This window comes from Hemitrygon akajei, chromosome 19 (assembly GCF_048418815.1).
Source record: "Hemitrygon akajei chromosome 19, sHemAka1.3, whole genome shotgun sequence".
In the NCBI taxonomy this organism is placed as follows: domain Eukaryota; kingdom Metazoa; phylum Chordata; class Chondrichthyes; order Myliobatiformes; family Dasyatidae; genus Hemitrygon; species Hemitrygon akajei.
Window position 1 is genome coordinate 19,136,554 of NC_133142.1, and position 15,052 is coordinate 19,151,605.

The 15,052-nt window shown below is 42.4% G+C and overlaps 1 protein-coding gene across 1 annotated transcript in view; it reads left to right on the forward strand.

Annotated features, from left to right (window-relative positions):
* Positions 1-1,377: 1,377 nt before the first annotated feature.
* The window catches only part of ninj1 (ninjurin 1), a 62,674-nt gene continuing 48,999 nt past the window's right edge, over positions 1,378-15,052 (forward strand). The window contains exon 1 of the mRNA XM_073072189.1: positions 1,378-1,766. Coding sequence (XP_072928290.1) covers positions 1,575-1,766 — 192 coding nt within the window. The 5' untranslated portion in view covers positions 1,378-1,574. The remainder of the gene's footprint in view (positions 1,767-15,052) is intronic.

The window sequence follows — 15,052 nt, forward strand, 5'->3', positions numbered from 1 at the left end:
GTGGTAAATTATGGGCTGCTGAGCCTGACTTTGGTGGTAGATGAGCTATTGGAAGGTATTCTAAGGGAGTGGATATGCAAGTATTTGGATAGACAGGGACAGGTTAACGATTGTCAGCATGGCTTTGCATGGTAGGTCATGGCTAACCAATCTAATAGAACTTTTTGAGGAAGTTACCAGGAAGGTTGGTGAAGGCAAAACAGTGGATATTTGCCAAGGCATTTGGCAAGGTCCTGCATGGGAGGCTGGTCATAAAAGATCCGTCACTTGAATTCGAGATAAGGTAGTAAATTGGATTAGACATTGGCTTTGTGAGGAAAGCCAGAGAATGATAAATGGTTGCCTCTCTGACTGGAGGCCTGTGACTAGTGGTGTGCTACAGGGATCAGTGCTGTTGTTGTTTGTCATTTATATCACTGATCTAGATAATAATATGGTAAAAATGGATCAGCAAATTTGTGGATGAAAACAAGATTGGAGATGCCGTGGACAGCGAGGAAGGCTATCAAAGCTGGATCTGGACTAGCTGGGAAAATAAGCTGGAAAAACGACAGAAAGAATTTAATGCAGACAAGTGTGAGGACAGACAAGGTGAGTGGTAGGGCACTGAGTTGTGCAATAGAACAGAGGAATCTGGGAATACAGATCTATAATTCCTTGAAATTGCCATCACAGGTAGGATCATAAAGAAAGCTTTTGGCACATTGGCCTTCATAAATCCAAGTACTGAGTATGGGTGTTGGGATGTAATGTTGAAGTTGTATAAGCAGAGGCCTAATTTGGAGTATTGTGTGCAGTTCTGGTCACCTACCGACAGGAAAGATGTCAGTAAGATTGACAGAGTGCAGAGGAAATTTACAAGGATGCTGCTGAGCTTGAGGACCTGGTTAGGACTTTATTCCCTAGAGCGTAGGAGAATGAGAGAAGATTTGATATACACAATTATGAGGGGTATAGATAGGGAAAATGCTAGCAGGCTTTTTCCATAGAGGGTGGGTGAGACTAGAACTAGAGGCTATGGGTTAAGGGTGAAAGGTGAAATGTTCAAAGGGGACATGATGGAAATGTCCTTCACTCAGAGTGTGGAACAAGTAGATATGGGTTAGATCTCAACATTTAAGAGAAATTTGGATAGCTGCATTGATGGGAGGGGTATGAAGGACTATGGTTCGGATGCAGGTCGATGGGACGAGGCAGATTAAAAGTTTGGAACGGACTGAATGGACCGAAGGGCCTGCTTCTTTGTGTCTGTTGTGGTGTTCTCCGACTGACCCTCAGACGCAGTAAAACATTCAGTGGCATTCACTGACCAGCAGGAGGAGTGCAGTTTACAATCAGCAAGTAATCTACTGTTCCATTATGTACATCTTTATAAAAATGCGACGTCTTCCAATCCGTTGAACAGAACAGAAGACATTTCCCAGTTTGGGGAAACGAGCTTTACCATTCATATGTCGCGTTAAATTTAGAAAGTCTGTGGAAGTGTAGACGCAGGTCTTGATATTTTGTCCTCAAGCGGTTAACCGAATTGCAAAATTTCCAACGGGGCGGTGACAGCAAACCGAAAGGCAGGGATGCATCTGAATAGAGCGCCCCTTACAGCCGAGGTCGGCCGGCACAGTCGAGACGGGGCACTTGAGCGGGCAACACAGCGAGCGGGCAAGCGGTCCGAGGACGCACAGCGCAGACAGAAGGCGGCGATGGGCTCTGCAGACATGGAGATGGACAATCCCATGAACGGAGACAGAGCAGGTTCCTGTTCCGAGGTAGGAGCCGCTCGGAGACGCGGGTAGCGGGGGGTGGGAGAGGGATGGAGATCTGGCAGCCCGTAGCACTGCTCGGCCGCACCATGGTTATCTAGTGAAGGACACATGTCCGCTGAAGCATTTAGGCCGTGTTTCCATTAAATGTTCTTCATTCTGAAGAGTCTAAACACAATTAAGAAATCTAAATAGAAATGTATGTTGAAAGGACAACTAGAGAAAGAACTCACAGTCACTTGTGGATTGGTTAGGGAAACCCAAAGTGGGTTTCTTAAAAGGTAAATATGATTTTATGAGTTATACACAGACTTTGTAAACGATCGACATAATATTGCTTGTGATTAAAACAAACTTACATAACAAAAGAGAGAGCAGTATCATGAATGGAAGCTTGGCTGATTGACAGGAACAGAGCAGTGAAGAATGTTTGCTTTTAGTTTAGCGTTCCCACCGCCAACTTCCCCCTTCCCACTAGGTTCAGAAACAATTCCGCTGATTTTCTAAGTGCCTATTAATAACTTTGACGTCGATGTATAGGATACCGTTTCCATTTTTTTAATATATAAGTTTTGGAGGTATAATAAACTGAGGAAGTTAAGTCGTTGACTTCAAGGAGATATAGACAGGCTAGTGAATGGGCAAGCAGGTAGCAGGTGAAGCTTAATGTAGCTATTCTCCGTGGTACGTTTTGGGAGGAAGAATGAAGACAACCATATAAACTTAAGGGTACAACTACATCTTTACAAATATTTACCGACTCAGCTATAACTGGAGTACAGCTACCAGTTCACACAGGAAGGCTTTAGAGAATGTTTATAGAAGACATTCAAGGAACTGTTTCTGGGGCTAAGAGACTAGTCCTGAATATTTTTCCCTCTCAGAATAGTGGAGGTTGCAAAGGCATTGGATAGTGATATTCAAAATCACAAAGGGTCCGATCAGAATTTGCATTAAATAGAGGCATTGAGGGAAATGTCAAAACCTATTGGGGGTGACAAAGTGGGGAGAGGGACTAGTTGGATTGTTGTTGGGTAGATTAGAGCAAGTATAAGATTAATGGGCCTCAAAAACGCACCTAATCTGCTGAGCAAACTGGCTACCCCAACCTAGTGATCAGCTGATTCATCCCACCAACTCCGAGCTCTCCATTAACTACCAATCACATGCTCCAACTGTTGACCGCATTCCCCAAATCCTCATCAGTCATCTCTTCCTTTGTCAGTTGATGCCATTTACACTGTATTTCCTGGAAACAGCCTCTAGCCCACCACAAACTCGTTGACTAATGTTCTTTCACTGGTGCTGTCAGATTTCTAGGCAAACAGGCATCCCACCATCTCCGCTATTCTCTGAGCTTTACCAATCACTTCACATTGATCAGACTAGTTCACAGATTATACACAGCTGATCCCTATCCTTAGTTAAAGTTTTTTTTTTAAATTACGAACGCTGTTCTTGAAAAGATTTAGACAATATGCTGGAATTAGCGCAAATGACTTCCCCAAAATCTTCTGAAAATCAGAATTGATGAATATGTAAAAATGAATGAATGGAAAAGAAAAACGAGTGATCCTAAATGAAATTGGTGTTAAGGAAGCACAAACTAGTATCATTTTCAGCATCTTTTGGCAGTAGAAAACTTGATGACTTTGAATCATTATCTGTATGGAGCATGTGTAAGAACTTCCATGATTGGAAAATTGTGGGGCTGAAATTTGTCTTATCCTTTAAGAGCAAAAGAGCATCAGCTGTCAGTTGTTCTCACCTCTGTAGGCACACATTTCCAGTGGAAGAGAATGAGCAGTGGTGAGTGCCAACAATGGTTGCTATCCGTCTATGTTTGGCTTTATTTGTCGGATGTACATTGGAACGTACTGTGAAATGCGGCGCTGGTGTTAAATCAATTCAGCGGCAGTTGTACTGGGCAGCCCACAAGTGTCACCACACTTCTAGCACTTGCTCAGCAAGCCCACAACTCACTAACCCTAACCACTAGTCTTTGGAATATGGGAAGAAGTTGGAGCTTACGGTCACGGGGAGAACGTGCAAACACCTTACAGATAACGCCGGCACGTGAACCCCGATCTTACAGCTGCCGCTGTAGCGCGTCGTTGTTACCGCTGCACCACTGTGTCACTTAATGCTGGTAACGAGAAATTAGTTTCTCTGTCACCCTCCCCCCCCCACCCCCAGCTGACTTTAAATTCTGATGCTACTTTTTTACAATACGTGGGCATCAAAATTTCGAAGCATAATTCTATTCAGAATGGGTAGAAATACTGGGAATTTTCTTTCTTTGGTGGTTTGCAAAGTGAAACCATGTGAACAAACTAAGTAGTGTCTTGGCTGTGTAGTTTCCCACACTGACTCATGAGGTAGCCTGGCTGTGCAGTAAGCTCATAAAGAGAAGTAGTATTTAAGAAAGACAGGTCATGGTTTTAAAGAGGGAGCCAGAACTGGAAAGAGGATTTCTCATCACCGGATCATTAACAGAAAAATCAAAATTTTAATTGTCCAGTAGGGACATTTTCCCTTAAAATTTTATAGTAAAGAATGGCAGTAGCTGTCAAATAAAAAGAAAATACTCTTTTTAAAATCACAAGCTGGGTAAAGGGACTTTCCATAAGAGGTAGTGGAGGAAAGCAGAGGGTGTGGTAGAAAATACGGGGTGATGGAATAGAAGCCAGAGTGCTTATGTGCTGCCTTTTGGCTCACTGCAACGTACCGACAACAGAAGCTTTCACAAATGCAGATAGATTTATATTTGTTGATGACACGGAGAGTTTAGAGGCAAGGAAAACTGCTCAGCACCTGATTTTGTGCCCAAACAAATTCCCATCAGTCATGAGCTAATGATCAACTTCAGTCTAACAGAAGAGGCTTAGTACTTGCAGATCGCATTGAAATCCAGCGAACGATGGGGGGCGGCACGCTGGCGTAGTGGTTAGCACAACGCTTTACGGTACAGGTGACCCGGGTTCAAGTACCGCAGAGTAACGTTCTCCCCATGACCATGTGATTTTCCTCTGGGTGCTCCGGTTTCCTTCCACAGTACAAAGACATGCTGGTTGGTAGGTTAATTTCATCATTGTAAGTTGTCCTGTGATTAGGCTAGGATTAAACTGGGGGATTGCTGGGCACTGTGGCACAGAGGGCTGGAAGGGCCTATTTGATGCCATATTTCAATAAATAAGTAGATGCTGGGACATACATTTAATACTTCCTAGAATATAAACTGCATTTTTAAAACAGAGTGGAAATTACATCCAATTCAAAGAGCCAAAACACATATCCAAAGTGATGAAACTGCTGTAAACTGCATGTGGCGCTTCAGTAACAAAAGTTCGGCTTTTTAAAATATCAAACAATGTCTCAGCAAAATAAGTTCTATTGTGCTGCTGACACTATATAGCTTTTTAAGGTGTGACTCATTCATCTGCCTGTCTTGCATTGTAGAACCGAAGCTAATATTTCTCATAGTAATTAAATCCCCTGCTGATGTCAATGGCTAATTCCAATTTATTGTGTCGATGGTAATTTTTAATACCACTATCCTGTCACTGCACAAGTAGAGCTTTAGTGGGATAACATGAAAAGCAGGGGGACACTAATTAGTTAGTCAGACAATATGGTTTGCAAGTGACCTCCGTCTTGATTCTTTTTTTCTGAATTCATTTTCGGAATCTGGGGATCGTTGACAAGGCCAGCATATGCTATCTAGCCCTGGACAAAACAGTAGTGAGCTGCACAATGAGGGTACAGCTTAGGTGGGTAGACAAACTGGTCTACCTCAGAGTTACTACTCTGATCCTCACCCCTCAGATCTTTCTCTGTCAGGCTGCAGGATCAGTTATATGCGCTGGACCAGCTGAATGCAAGGACTTACTGAACCAAGCCTCAAAGGGAGCTGGCAATCACTATCTTAATATGTTGAAGTTGGGAATCCATCCACAATGGCATTTGGAAAGCATTTACAGGCCTGGTGCAGTAATCTTTCTTCACTGGACACCAGATTGACTTTCCCTCAACCCCTCAAGTTGACAGCGCAATGTGAAACACTACGACTGAGTAGGAAGGGAATGTGGGCAGTTGGGCCATGGTGAGTGAAAAGGGAACCCGGGAACCAGAGCTCCGGTGCATGGCAAGGGATTGTGGGAATTGGAGCCCTGGGAGCGGAAAGTGAATGTGGGAACCAGTTCTGTGGTGAGTGGACATGGAGTAAGGGAACTGGGGTGTGAGTGAACGGGAAGGAGTTGTGGGAACCAGGGCCCCCTGTGCGTGAGAAATGAGAGCAAGAAGCATCAGCTAGTGAGCCAGATGCAAAATCAGAATTCCCAAATCATCGGGTGCCAGGTTATTGGAGTTCTACTGTATTTAAATTTCGCGATTCAGCCCCTTTCAGAACATTCTAAAGTATCTCCAGCCTTCTGAATATATTCTGATTTCTCACAATGTAAGTTCATACATCCTGACAGACAACAATGTGATAGCTGAATGTTGGCCGAGAGAACAGGGACAAAATCCCTTTTGTTGTTGAAAATAGTTTTTACATCCTCCCGGGACTATAGATAAGACATCACCTCATCGTAAGGCTGTACGCCAACCTTAATATTTGTGCTTGAGTCTCTCTGATGAAATTTGATCCAGTGGTCAGAGAGCAGTGTTGATGGGAGATCTAAAACCAGAGCCATGGGATAAGTTTGAGCCACAAATCATGAAGCTAAAAACATGACCTGCTGCCACTTTATCACAGTAATAGGATTAAGCCATTTTTTAGTTTATCAGATTTGATCAGTGGGCATTGAACCTGCAATGGTTGGAATACGCTTTGGTTCGTAAGCTCTAACCCTCTCTGCTGATTTTGTCATACAAGACCTCCCTTTTCATAATCTTCCACCTACACGGTTTTTAAGCAGTAGTCTTTACTCTGCTTAGCACAAAGTTGTGTAAGGTAGTGTTGAATTTTTTTAAAAGAAATTAGTATTCTTTATGAGGTTGCATCTCTCTTGGCACTGCTCAAAGCCACGGTAGTAAAAAGTATATTGATTGTCTTCCTGAAATCCTCCAAAAGCTTCATTCTCTCTCTGATTTTTTTTAACCTTTTAAGGTATTGCTGTATTTGACCTTGACTTTTTTTCTAGTCTGAAGTTTTCTATTGATCTGGATCTGCCTGAAGTCACTGTCCACCCCCCCCCCCCCCCCGCCACCTTGTACACTGCCTCATCCATGTTCTCACTTTCCATATCTACTTGAATTCCCTTCTCCCTCCCTCTTCTCTCTTTCTCTCTTTGTATTTCAGTCTTTCTTAGTCCAGTCTCCAATTTAACTTGTCTGTCACTCTCTATCTCTGGTTCACTTTACTGTCTCAGTAGGCCTCCCACAGTTTCATTCTGTTTGCTTATTTTTAACTTCTGTCTCTGATGATATTTGATGTTATTTTCTGAATGAATAATGCACAAGTGCTTCAATGGAAGAAATGAAAGAGCTATGTTTGTTAACTCCAAAACATAAAACTAATTGAAAGAAAAGCATGGAGTGGGGAGAAAATGCGTGTGTACTTTGTTTTTACTTGTGCACGTATGACACGGTGGCGTAATGACATATGCATTCACATACCTTTATGTATAACCTGTAATGAGTTATTTGTAAAAACAAAGAATGTTTACAAACATAAATATATAATACAACTACAGTACGACATAGACATCCGCAGCATAGCACATTTTAAATTGTTCCATTCAGGTCCAAAGATTTAGTCACTGTAGGGGAATTTTTACTCTTAGGGGATTTTTTGGCAATGGGAGTTACTCAACTTGGCAGGAGAGACTTGTGGCTGTGAAACAATCTGAGGTTCTGGGGCCTCCTCCTTGGTGGTTGTAGGAGTTGACACTGGAACTGCAGGAAGTGGTTCTGACAGCCCTGGACATCTTTCTTCGGATCGTGTTGGCATCCCAAACGGTGCATGGCAAGCTACTCCATCTGTCCCAGATCACCAGAGAAAACTTTGAGCCAAGGCTTTCATTTTGGGCACACACAGATAACTGGCATGTAGCTCCTCTAACACTTTAGCTCACAGAATCGGAGTTAAGTTTATTATCACAGTCATGTGAGGTGAAATTTGTTAATTTAGCAGCAGCAGTTCAATGCAATACATAATCTAGCAAAGAAAAAAAGTAATAATAATAAATTAAACATCATAATAAATAAACAAGTGAATCAATTATAGTATACGTATGTTGAATAGATTTTTAAAAACATGCAAAAACAGAAATACTGTATATTTTTTAAAAAGTGAGGTAGCGTCCAAAGATTAAATGTCCATTTAGTAATTGGATGGCAGAGGGGAAGAAGCTGTTCCTGAATCGCTGAGTGTGTGCCTTCAGGCTTCTGTACCTCCTACCTGACAGTAACAGTGAGAAAAGGACATGCCCTGGGTGCTGGAGGTCCTTAATAATGGACGCTGCCTTTCCGAGACACAGCTCCCTGAAGACATCCTAGGTACTTTGTAGGCTAGTACCCAAGATGGAGCTGACTAGATTTACAACCTTCTGCAGCTTCTTTCGGTCCTGTGCAGCAGTCCCACCATACCAGACAGCAATACAGCCTGTCAGAATGCTCTCCATGGTACAGCTGTAGAAGTTTTTGAGTGTATTTGTTCACATGCCAAATCTCTTCAAACTCCTAATAAAGTATAGCCACTGTCTTGCCTTCTGTATAACTGCATCGATATGTTGGGACCAGGTTAGATCCTCAGAGATCTTGACACCCAGCTTGGATGGTACAACACCTCTCAATCTCCAGATAAGGCCACCTCCATCAAGGGCAAATTCATCCCAATGCTGGTAAAAGTGCTGGGGGAACTGGAATTTTTGCTGCACGTTCCAGCCATTTTGGGTTGTCATGTAGACCTGAGGCAGTGTGGGGAATTTCACGGTTTCCCTTTGGATCACCTTTGCTGTTATAGGGAGACTTTTGATTTGCTTTGGGGAGAATGTGTTAAGAGGAGTATCCACTTCTGTAAATTTTTCAGATACTTCCTTTTCCATGAGTAAACAGAGCAGTCCATCACCATTTCCATGTTTAGTTTTCCTCTTGAACTTGTTCTTGTAATTGTGACCTCCAAGAAACCGGCCATCTCTGCATTCATGCTGCTGCTGTGATGATTGATGATCAGTAATGAGGGTAAACTCTCTCCCATATAAGTACAGATTGAAACATTGTACACTTCAAACCAGACTCAAGGCCTCTCAGTGAATCTGTGCGTAACTTTTCCCCGCAACGCTAAGGGAACTTGATGCAAAGGCTATGGGGCGTTCACTCTATAACTCATTGCATGTGACATTACTACACCTATACCATGAGGCGAGACAGCACAGGTAAACTTCACGGGGCGATGTGGATGACATCAGCATTTGCTGTATCATTTGGAAAGTCACCTCACATTGTTTTGTTCATTGCCATTTCATCTCACTGTGTTGTAATGAGTTTGAGGGGTGGAACATGGTAGCTGTGTTCAGCAGGAACCTTCTTATAGTAATTGACAGATTCCAAAAAGGACCGCAACTGTGACATGACCTTTGGCCTTGTGGCATCCACCACTGCTTGAATTTTCTCAGCACACTTGTGTACTCCTCATGTGTCAGTGGTGTGCCACTGTAGGGTGTGTGGTTTAAAGAAATCACTCTCATTGCATTGTGCTCTGAGCCCATAATCTAACCTTTTTAACACTGTCACGTAATTTTGAAAATGTTTCTTGTCATCTTTGGTGGTGACGATGATGTCATCCGGGTATCACTGAGTACCTGGACAGCCTTGCATCACCCAGTTCACAGCTTTCTGCCAGTGTGCAGATGCAGATGCTACTCTAAATATTACAGGGTTAGAACGGAGAGCACCCCCGATCGGACTGCAGTCTTTGTAAGCCTATACTCAGTGAGAAGTGAGGAGAGAAACGAATACAACTCTGGGTGATTGAGGAGTAGGGGCAGGTTTCTTTATTGTTGCCATTTGCACGGAGCTTGGGGAGCGTCGTTCTGGCTTTTGGTAGGTTACCACATCAGTTTATAGTGATAAAACCCATTGTGAGTGTTTATGGTGAGAAATATTTTGGACTCTTCTTTCATCTCCATCAGTAGGTGGGTCTCAGCTAAGTCTATTTTGCTGAAGTGTTTTCCTCCAAGAAGTTTACAAAGATATCCTCTGTCCTGGACAAGGGCATTGATCTACCTTCAATACTAAGTTGACGGTGAACTCAAAATCACCACAGGTCCTGACAGACCCATTCTTCTTGGCTACTGAGGCCACTGGTGTTGTCCATGGGCTCCACTCAACCTTGGAAAGAATTCCTTCAGCCTCCTTGTGATCTAACTCAGGGATGGTATAAGGAATCCAATGGGTTTGTAAAATTTGGGTGTGGCATTTTCATTTAACAGAATTTTATCCTTGATATGTTTGAATTTTCCAATGCACCACTGTGGCGTTATCCAGGACCTTTCATACTTCACTTGAGTTGACTCTATTTCAGGGATGTGACATGCAAATGGTGGATGGATCTCTAATCAAGTTGTAGTTGTCTCAGCCAATCGTGACCCCACAATGCTGACCCTCCTGTTTTTGCCCCATACAAGACCAGTATTGCTTCTTGGATGTTGTATTTAACTGTTATGAATGTCATTCCCGCAGGAGTTATCATTTCTCTATTGTAAGTTCTCTATTGTTGGATATCTGCAAGCTTCACTTCGTCACTTTAAAACTCATTTTATGGAATGACTGAAACAGCTGAGCCAGTGTCCAATCCCATTTTAATTAATTTTCCATTCATTTCCGGTGTAAGCTATATTGCTTGTCTTGTGTTAGTTTTCTCATTGTAAATTTCAAGGCTACCCAGCCCTGTGTCACCCTCCTCGTTATCAGATTTTTCATCCACAGCATGCAGATGAGTGCTCTTTTTGTGACTGCAACTTGGCGTTTCATCTTTTTCTCTTCTCTGTGCAGTCCATTTATTTTTGCCTGCCCAACATGCTCTATGCATATGTCCTACTTTGTTGCATTTTCTGCAAGTTTTGTCCCTTAGCCTGTGCTGGCCTGGTGTATGTAAACCCCTGCCATGACAGTAATGTAATTTGTCTGGCCAGCATGGTTTCTGTTTAGACATTGCTATTTTGTTCACGCTCACTTTCATTCCTGACTGCAACTCAAATGCCTCTCTGTCTGCTGTTTCCATTGATACAGCAAATTCAACTAGTTTTTTAAATGCAAGTTTGCCCCATTTAGGAGCTGTGTTTGAACGCTTTCTTGTAACATTCCACAAACTAAATGATCTCTCCGTGCATTATTAAGCCCATCACTAAACTGAACTGACAATGCTCAGACAACTTCTTCAGTTCAGGCAGATAAGCTGAAATGGATTCCCTTTCCTTTTGATTCCTCTCTTTTAAAAAAAAACCTAAAGCGTTCTGCAATCAACAATGGTTTTGGTTCCAAATATCCCTGCATTACTTTCACAATATCAGCAAAGCTAATTTTGACTGGTTTGGTTGGAGCAATTACCTAACTGTATGATTTTCTACCTATTGTACTCAGCAAAACTGGCACTCACTTTGCATTAGCTATTTAATTTGCTTCAAAATACTGCTCGATTCCCTCAGTATACATATTACACTTATCTCTTCTGCAATCAAACGCATTTATCTGCAATGTACCAGCCACTTCTGCATTTTAAAAGTTGTTACTATATCTCCCAGTACTCATTGTTTATGAACCCTTGAATTTTGTCAGTTTTCTACCTTTTTTAAAACTCTATCTTCTCTATACCTTCCTGAAGAAGCATGTGCTGCGCTTTTTTTTTAAACTTAAAAGTCTCACTGCGCTTTTAAAAAACCAGAAATGTCTTGCTGCGCTTTTTAAAAACTTGTATGTCTCGCTGCATTTTTTTTAAGCTCGAACTTCGCACTGCGCTTCAACTGGTAAGTAGTCGTCTCAGGTTCGTTTAAATCTTCCTTGTTGCTACTGTTATGTTTTGTAACTCTGAAAGATAAAAATAATTGAAAGCAAATCATGGAGCTGGGAGATAATAAGTGTCTATTTCGCCTTTACTTAAGTTAGAGGTGCACGTATGACACGGTGGCATAATGACATATGCCATTCACTTACTTTTACGCATAACCCATAATAAATCATTTAATCAAACAAAAGAATGCTTAGTAGGTAGGTACATTTAATGTCAGAGAAATGTATACAATATACATCCTGCAATTCTTTTTCTTTGCAACCATCCACAAAAACAGAGGAGTGCCCCAAAGAATGAATGAGAGTTAAACGTTAGAACCTCAAAGCTCCCCCCCCCCCAGCTCCCCTCTCCCACACACAAACAGCAGTCAGGCAACAACCCCCCCCTTACCCCCCCAACCAGCAAAAGCATCGGTGCCCCCCACCGAGCACTCAAGCCTGCAGCAAAGCATCAATAAAGACAGAGACTTGCAGTATCCCAAAGACTACTCATTCACCTGGTAACTCGACATACCAGAGACACTCTCTCTCTCTCGCTAATAAGGGGAAAAGAGGTGTCCCCATTTCACAGTGAGCGGGGAGACATAACAAGCTGATTTATGATGTTTTCCGAGCCCTGCACCCAGAGAATCAGCTCAGGTCTCTGGACGCACAGCTCCCGGTGTTCCGTGTTCTCCTGCGATGTGTCAGTCAGGGGCACTGGTCTTGAATCAGCCCATCTCCAGAGCCACGAAAATCCGGCACCCTGAAGGTGCGCTAGTCTTCCAGACCACATCCATGGGATTTCAAAAAAAATGGCCGGTCGTGAGAGCGGGACCCATTTCCATAAAGAACTGAAGCCAGTGTGTAACTCCAGGTCAGGGTCTTCAAAAGAACCTTGAAAAAGGAAAAAAAAAAGAGATATCAAAGATAGAAATAGAACTGATTCAGAAGATGCAAGCAAACGAGTCGCCGTTTAGCGCCATCTTAACTTTGCTCCGCCCTCTTCAAACAATATATTTACAATATTACTCAAATATTGCTGAAATATTAAAAACACAACAGAAAATATCCCCTGCTATTAGGAGTTACTAGTTTTTTACTGCTCCATGACAAGTAGCTGCTGCAATTGACTATCTGCTCTGAAAAAGTTGATTGCACTATAGTTTGGGCTTAGTCAACTAAACAAAGACAACTTTATAAATATTGTTGAACCATGTAAGCTAATGTGTATTTATTTTAGTTATTTTCCATTTGCATAGAATTTCCTGCTCCTTTGGGTCTGTTGTTTATAGAAACCATGAGTTTTCTTAAATATGTTCTCAACTGATTAAAAACTGATATGACAAAACTATCAAGGATTGTGAAATGGAAATTGAGCATTAAGACAGAAGATAAGAAATGTTTGTGCCAGAGTATACAATTATTTTACATTTATACACTAATGACTCAGCACAAAGATATGAACTTTTAAAAAAATTAAATAGAATTCTTTATGATGTTTCATCTCTCTTGGTATTGCTTAAGGGAATGCCCACTATCCATTTCCCTCCATAAGTGCTGCCTGACCCAGAGAGCTCCTCCAGCAGTTTGATTTCTGTACCTGATGCTAGCATCTGCAGTTTTTTTTACTTGACTACAAAAGGTTTATGTTCACTAAGTGTAGAATGTATTCAAATTACCTTAACTCTTTCTTGCAACAAGAGGGAGAAAGTGCTTATTACACCCTGAGGAGAAAGTGAACTTAGAACAAAACACAACTACCGTAGATTCCGGACTACAGAGCGCACCTGATGAAAAGCCGCTGGCTCTAATTTTAGAAATAAAATCAATTTTTTAATTGTAAAGGCCGCATCGGATTTTAGGCCGCACCGGATTTTCGGCCGCAGGTGTCCCATGTTGTAATATGAGATATTTACACAGAAAGATATTACACGTGAGGATTTTTTTAACTTTTAATTAAATCCATATGGTAACAAAAACAAATACATATTGCAAATGCTTTTTTTCGAACCGTGCCCGTACGCGGCTACTTTTAAATATACATTGCGTATACTTCTTTACTGAACAACATTCCAATATCTCCTAACGACTGGTAAAAAAATATATATATTGCAGCCTACCAGGAAAAGTTATTGATCACCTTTAACTTAAAAGCAGCGTTTTCACTCAGATCCAAAGCCGCTCGCGTAATGCGCTTCCCCCCTCCTTTCCGTTTATCGCAAACGGCATTTAAAAGCAGAGTTCGCTCGGATCCAAAGCCGCTCGCGTAATGCGCTCCCCCCTCCTTTCCGTTTATCGCAAACGGCATTTAAAAGCAGAGTTCGCTCAGATCCAAAGCCGCTCGCGTAATGCGCTCCCCCCTCCTTTCCGTTTATCGCAAACCGGCATTTTCCCACAAGACACTGCGAAACCGGGTGTGACGTCATAGCATCCCGCGATGTAGTACAGAAAACAAATATAGTTTAAACTAAGTAGGCAGCACAATGCTTCGAGTGTTTTCCATGTTGATGAGGGTGAGTACAAATGACTGATTTACAATAATTTAATTGTGAAAGTGCGCTTGATTTATCGTACAATTTCATTGGACCTCTGTGAACTACTCATCAATTTTATTGGTCTACTGTTATGAGGCAAAATGTTTACGAGGCGGCATGAAAAAAATCATGCATTAGCCGCTTCGGATTATTGGCCGCAGTGTTCAAAGCTGTTCAAAATGTGGGAAAAAAGTAGCGGCTTAAAATCCAGAATCTACGGTACTTGCAGGTGCATTGAAGGGGGAAAGGAAGTGTGCATGAATGAGTGAGGCCTCTGTTGGTCAGGGTCAACTATGGATGTTGTGTCCTAGCTGTCTGGATATGCAAGCCAGGGCACTACAATATGCAGAGCAAGCTATTGCCCTTGTAGCGGGCTCCCCCTCGCCATGCACCTGATGAACCCAAAGGAACGGCAGATACTGGAACAGCGTGGCACCAGCACTGCCACAGGAGTTGTCAGTCTGCGTGGAACACAATGTAGGACTGCCTTAGAGATTCCAGCTCCGTATTTTTCCCCAGATCCTTCCCCATAAATGGATATATCCACAAGGCAGCGGAGGTTGGAAATTAGAGTTTTCCTTCTCCTAAATGAGCTGCCAACCTGGCTGACGAGCCCCATCTGCCCGAAGTGACTGGTTTAAGGTGCCAGTAGCCCGCCTTTGTCTCTTCTCCTCTCAGTAGAAACGGTTCTGCCAGGCTTAGTCGCTGAGCCACATATGAAAACTGGACTTGGTCGTCAGAGGCTATTTGAGCTGCACGCCATTA